Genomic DNA, 6,947 nt, shown 5'->3' with positions numbered 1-6,947 from the left:
CTAAAAAATGACGAAAAATACTTGAGCCTAAATAAGAAAATACTATATGTATTTCTATTTTACACTCTCAATTTTTTTTTCACATATAAAATACTGATATAGACACTTATATTATAATCCACATAAAAAAAATAACTTTTCATAATTTATCACATCTAAAAATAAAATTTAAGGAGTTCATGGAGTAAAATTCATATTGGGCTACATATTTAAATTGTATAGTACCATTTGCCAAACATTTTGTGAATAATTTTCCTATCGGATATTTAGTCACGAAATGTTTGGCCAATGGTACTATACGCTATTACGCTGTGCCCGATTAACACGCTTCCACGTTCTATGCTGTATACCTCACTCCACTTTAACGCATCTCATTTCACCAAAAAAATCCAAAGAAAAAAATAAAATTGGAAATCCTCACCTTCTTCATCGTCATTGAAAATTCAGTATATACTTGAAATTCGATACAAGTGAGCTCTCACAGCCGACAATGGATTTCTGGCTAAAGGCTCGGAGCTTTGCCGAGGAAGCCGCGAAGCGATCGCAGGAGTTCACCAAGGAAGCTGCTAAGCGCTCGCAGGAGCTGACAATTGGAGGCTCCGCCAAGCTGTCTGACGTTGTTTTGGAGGCGTCTAAGCGGTCCAAAGAGATCGCCGCCGAAGCGTCCAAGCGGTCTAAGGAGATCGTGGCCGAGGCTTCCAAGCGCGCGGAAGAGATCAAAGTCGACGCTCTCAAGCGCGCCGAGCAGATCACTTCTCAAATTCCAGCCGCCGCGATCTCTCACCTTGTCGACTCGTCGTCGACTGGCTCCACTCAAACAACGGCGGCGGCTGAGGCTGCGGCCACGCAGGCCGATCTCGAGAGATTTGGTGTTACGGATGAGTTGAGAGAGTTCGTTAAGGGGATTACATTGAACACATTCCAGGATTTTCCTCTACAAGGTGCGAATTCTACTCGATCTTGCATTTCTGATGCTCTTATTGTTCTGAAGGTTAATGAACGCTATGGAGAATCGAAAATGTACTACATCTCTATATATTTAGTTGAGTGTTTTAAATATTGTTTCAAAGTATGGACAAGTGTGTTTGTTTGTGAGGTTACTCAGAAACCCTCTTATGTTGATTAATTAAAACTTTTAATAGATACGGGGTGCTATACTACTGCCATTTAGCATTGCATTTCAATTTTGGACTATGCAATCAGATCGAGTGAAAAAATAGGGTTAATATATACTCTAGTCTGTTAGTTGCTACTGTGACAAAACATTTGAAGTGGACTTTGAAATTAAATGAGAATAAGCATGTGTGTGTGACTAATGGAAGAAACGCATTTTAGGTTTGTGTGGTTTGACACATCCACTTTTTTTATGCTCTGATGAAATATGAATTTTTCTTTGAATTCAATATTTTAACTATTATTATTATTATTTGTTCTGTCAAGTTCTGGTGACAATAGAGTTTAGGAGGCAGGTAACAGAAGTATGTTATTTTGCTTGAGCCGCATTAAATTTTATGTTGGAGCCCTGTGGCAATTTAGTATGTTTAGTGCTATTGTAATACCTGTGGCTAATGCCTAGTAACTGAAAAGGTTACATCAGTAAACTTGCATAAATTTGGGTCTGCATGGTAATCAAAGCATCACTTATGGCATGTTTCTCAAAGGCATTCATATATATATATATATATATATATATAGGAGTTGATCAACATGGAGGGATAAGGAGTGGCTACTAGATGCTTAAGAATTCTTGGTTGGTTAGGACTCACAGGGGCCTAGGCAAACAGCCTGTACTAGGGTTCTAGAAAGGGCTGTTTCCTTTCAATGCCTGATGGGGTTCCCATGCTGGTATATAATGTATTACATTTTACATATTCCTTAATTTGTTAAACTTATGTAAGCAATACATAATTGCTCTTGAATCTTTAATGTGCAGATGATTCAGAAATGTCCTCCTCCATTCCCACAGTCTCTAATGTTCGCCAGGATCTTACAGAGTTCCAGGAAAAACATGCAAAACTTGTTCTCTCATCAGTGAAGGTGCATTTAATTTCCTTTGGCAGCAACTAGTCATCGTCCTTCTAATGGAAAGACGAAGTATATTAGAAACTTTGGAATTAGGACACTTATATCATATACTGCTTTTGTATTTATAGGATAAAAATGAACGTAGCTTCCATACATTTTTTTTTGAGAACCGCTTCCATACATTTTCTTGTGGTGGTATTCTAATATCACATATACATATTGTATTCTCCCCAGTCCATACTATTCATTATCTAGCTTTTTTTTTTTTTTGCAGCTATACTGTTAGCTCTGTTTCTGAAGTAACTTTGTATATCTTTTCTATTTCAATTTTTCCAAGTGTCATTTTCTTTTGTTGCAGCGACTAGGGATTATTATAGAGAACTTCCTGTAGTTTCCAATTCCTTTATCTGATTTGTCTATTTTTTTCCCCTCTCTCTCTCTCTCTCTCTCTCTCTCTCTCACTTTTCTGTGGGTTGGGATGTTCTGGTTTAGTTGTATGGATTGCTCTTATTTGTGCACTAGTAAAAATTGAGAGTTTTGATGATGTTATATTGCAGGAAATCTCTAAACTAAGGTATGCGTTATGCCCCCGTGTGATGAGAGAGAGGAAGTTTTGGAGAATCTACTTCATTCTAGTTAACAGCCATATAGCGCCGTAAGTGTATGCTCTTCAGGAAATGTTTGAATCCTTTTCACTTGGTGATCACTTTGCAGGAAATGCTTCTCTCTACCCTGCCCTAAATATATAGAAAAATAAGAAATAGAATATAGAAACATGAAAAAGGAGAAACACGTGACAAGCACAATGGGTACTGTTATTGGTATTTCTCAAATTGGGTCTGACATCTGTATTTTGTGATTCTTCATCTGGCTTAGTTATGAAAAGAGATACATGGAAGAAGCAAATTTAAAATCTGCTGATAATGTAAAGACTGAGGTGACAGAGGACAATGCATCATCTGTTACCACTTCTAAAACTACTGTTGATGGAAAAGACCAGAAAAGTAAGAAGACAACTTCGTCAACCGATCAGGATTTGGATGTGTTCCTCTTGGGAGAGGACAGTGATGATGGACCAGGTATGGTATAAAGAAACTGATTCAATGAATTTGTCATAGAATAGAATGTGATTGACTTTTATTAGGTCTTACATAAAATACCAAACAAAGAAATGGTATTTTATGTTCCCTTGTTTTTGTTCACTCTGTTTTCTTTGACTTATCAGCACTTGAAAAGAAGAGAATGAAGGAAAAAAAAGATTGGTCTAACTATTGTTTTTTGTATTTGTAGTTTGCCTAAACATCTCTTTATATTTTTGGCTTATCATATTCATGGGGCCCTTCTAATTCTCTTTCAAAGTGTTGTTACCATTAAGTCCTTCCCCTTACCACTGCTAAAGTTCCATAAATCTTTTCGCTACTGGCACTTCTTTCTTCTAAGAAATGGTGATACACCCAAAATGTCTCAGTTTGATAAAAGTAATAACTGACTGGCTTATTATTTTCTTGTTATCTGCTCTCCAGCTTTAATACATCATTATATCTATGAGGTTCCCTCAGTGCTTGTACCAAATAACACTCTGCTACCTGGCCCTTTTATAGACACTTCATCCCCCAATGAGGCAATGACATTTGGTCAAATGTTCCATTTCTCATTCTATCCTATTATAACACAAAAGACAATGAGACCATTGAATGTAATATGCATTCATTCTTATGCTCTTTGATGCCAAGGCATTCTCTGAATCTCCTGTTTTAAATCCCAAAAATTATGAAAATTTCATACAATTTTAAATTTCTTATTTCAATCTTCAATTGGACTGATATATAACCCAGTGAAAAAAAAAAAAACTCGTTGACCTGGCACAATAGTCATCCCTGTTCTTACCCATTGGTACCCTGTCTACATCTTTGTGCAGAAATGTTCCATCTGGCACCAGAGACTACTTCTAATTTAATTCTGATCTACAGAATTGTATTTCAATCCACTTTTCTGCTGCAATTGTGCTTTTGGCTGCAATTTTCAGTGAATTGAGTTATCTCCTACAATTTGACTTGATTTCTGAAAGTGTTGCAGCTTTGAGAATTTGGAACTGAACTCAAAATTTCTAACATCTGATTATTGCACAGTGACATATAGAGTTCTTAAAATTTTCAGTTTCATTTTAGATGCTGAATTTTATACTGTGTACTAAAAGGGCTTAAAGGTCTAGAGGTTCTTAACTTTTTTTTTTTTTTTTGGTTCCACCACAATTCCAAGGAAAAATATCAGAAGTTAAATATTTTGGTCAATTCCATTAAGTTTGCAATTAAAATCACTTAAAAAAAAACAAAAATACTCCTTTTGGGAGTTAAGTGACTAAAAGGGAAAAGTATTACCAAGGTGATAGGTCAGGGAGGCCTAGTAATTTTTTATTTTTTTAACTATTATTTGGCACTATGTTTGAGAGCTTCACAATAATGGAAAGTAATAATTTTTAGGCATGTTTATGTGTTATTTTCCAGCATACTTACCATTTTTTTTATTTGTCAGATGATGGGGATGATTGTTTTGACGAAGATTTTGACAAGATATAGATTGGTATGACAAACTTTGAAATTTTCCTTGAGCTATATGCTATTTCATCATAAACTTTTCTATGTTTATCCTCTTGTGTACTGCATTCTTCTTTCTATGACTATGAACAACTTGAGAATTTTGTGTCTTCATAAAATGGAGAGCTAGGAAAAGTTATGTTTATATGTGCATTATATTACTCATGTGCTAGATCTGCCAGCTGAGAGGGAGTGCAATTTCAATATGCAAAATTGGGCCAATCAACCCAAGCAATCAATATTTAGGTTTTCTGTGGTGTTATTTACACTTTAGCATGGAGTCAACTATTTCATTTCCCCTTCTTTCTTTTTGAACACTTGATATTTACCTGACCACTCTTCAATACCGGGCACTACTTGTAATGCCTGTGAGTTGAGGAATTTATGTGCCCTAGTTAGTATCTAAGTTATGGTAAATTAGTTTATTTTTCTGTATACCTGCTAACTTTGCTAGATTTGCAGGAAGGCAGAAATAACAGAAAGGAGAGGTCTTTTCTGTTGCCTATCGGTGCCTGCTTCTGTACAATTCTGGTTGGGATTTGAGGAAGAAGCTGAGCTGTTTAAAGAAACCAAGTCGAGACACACCTCCTCTGATAATCCATCGTTGCCATAGTATCTCAAAATTCTATGTGCCATCTGTTTGCCCTTTGATCCATTTTGGTGTTCCTTTGAATTGTTTCCTACACCCCCTCTTTAATGTGTTTTCCCTGTAGTAGTAAGCTGGCAAGGGTAGCCATAATGGATTTCTTCTTATTCTTTTTATTTCTTATTTTTACTGGAAGAGAAAGGACGTGTAAAGTTGTTATCTACCCCTCCCCCCCATCCCCACACCACTCTTGATTTTCAATTTCATATTTGTAGAGGGATATAGTTAATGCCCAAAAAAGCATTTTACATTGAATCTGTATGAGATCCATCTTTACGTCATTGGATTTTTTTTTTTGGTTGGTTAAACAATTCAAATGTGACTTTATATCTGAAGAGAAATTAGTATTTTTATTCAAACATTTTGGGGCATTTGATTAATGAGATGTGAAGTTATCTCGAGGAAGGGGTGTGTGTGTGTGTGTATATATATATATATATATAATTTTGTTCCCATGCGGTGGTGTGTTTTCGTGTGGTTGTGCGGTGGTTTTAGGCGCGTAATTTGCTTCTTGAGGTGTGTGATTTTCTTTCTTAAGGTGCGTGATTTGTATGTTTAAGGTGCGTAGTTTTGTTTTTTTAAGGTGCGTTGTTTTCTTTCTTAAGGTGCGTGAGTTGTTGAAATCTAAGGTGCGCCATTTTAAAATATTAGGTGCGTGATTTGTGTTTTTAAGGTGCGTGACTTGTGTATTTAAGGTGCGTGGTTTGTGTACTTAAGGTGCACAATGCGTTCTAAACTGAAGGTGCACCATTTAAAAACTTTAGGTGCGTGGTTTGTGTTCTTAGCTTAAGGTGCGTTGTTTGTGTATTTAAAATGTGCCGTTTTAATGTTTAAGGTGAATACCGCATAGCCTCACGGGAAGATATATCCGCACCTGAATCTTTCCACAAACACACACGTGTGTGTGTGTGTGTGTGTGTGTGTGTTGGCTTCAAGTACAAACCCCTCCTTAGGTAATAATCTAAAAACTAATCCAATCCATTAAATTTTCAATGATCAATGGTCAAGATAATCTATCAATTTAATGTGCATCTAAATCATAATTAATTCTAAAGGATATTAGTGTAATTTATACCGTGTGTGTCATAATTTGCAGAATTAGTTTGTGTAGGAAAAGATGTTAAACATTTTGGTGTGCACTTGAATTGTGTTGTGTATGCATTTGGGTCAACGAGTTTGTGCCATGATACTCAAGAAAATTGATATACGAAATACCGCGTGCACTTAGGTTAGCGAATGTGTGCATGCACCAAAACCATATTGGTCTTAAAGACTATGTTGTGCATTTGAGTTAAACTGTGCGTGCCATAACCATGGACGGAGGTATATGGTCTGTGCAAGGGGCCTTGCCCCCCTCCCCCCACCCACTCACCCACCCCAATTTTTTTTAGTTATATAGTATATAATTTGTTGGTCCCCCCACTATATTACTTTTTGCCTCTCACTATATTATTTTTTTGCCCTCCCCCCCCCTGCCCCACTATCTCCCTAGCTTGGCAGGAAATTAGGAATGGTAGTCGGCTAGTACCAAAAAATAGTCTAATGTTATAATATATATAATTTTTGTCCCCCACTATCTTCCTAGCATGGGCTAGTATGGAACCATCAACCATGAACCCAAGTACCCAACAAATACATGTTTTGTTTTTTTTTTTTTTTTTTTTTTTTTTTTTTTTTTTTTT

At 36.2% G+C, this 6,947-nt stretch overlaps 1 protein-coding gene across 1 annotated transcript; it reads left to right on the top strand.

Annotated features, from left to right (window-relative positions):
- Positions 1–339: 339 nt before the first annotated feature.
- Positions 340–5,573, top strand: LOC115997674. Its single transcript, XM_031237271.1, has 6 exons — positions 340–941; positions 1,934–2,037; positions 2,583–2,680; positions 2,902–3,104; positions 4,558–4,605; positions 5,082–5,573. Exons 1-5 carry the CDS (start codon positions 491–493, stop codon positions 4,599–4,601), a joined length of 900 nt encoding a protein of 299 aa, XP_031093131.1. The 5' UTR covers positions 340–490; the 3' UTR covers positions 4,602–4,605; positions 5,082–5,573.
- The last annotated feature ends 1,374 nt before the right edge of the window (positions 5,574–6,947 follow it).

The sequence above is a fragment of the Ipomoea triloba genome, chromosome 11 (genome assembly GCF_003576645.1).
Source record: "Ipomoea triloba cultivar NCNSP0323 chromosome 11, ASM357664v1".
Taxonomy (NCBI): Eukaryota; Viridiplantae; Streptophyta; class Magnoliopsida; order Solanales; family Convolvulaceae; genus Ipomoea; species Ipomoea triloba.
This window is presented reverse-complemented; position numbering and strand designations above follow the sequence as displayed.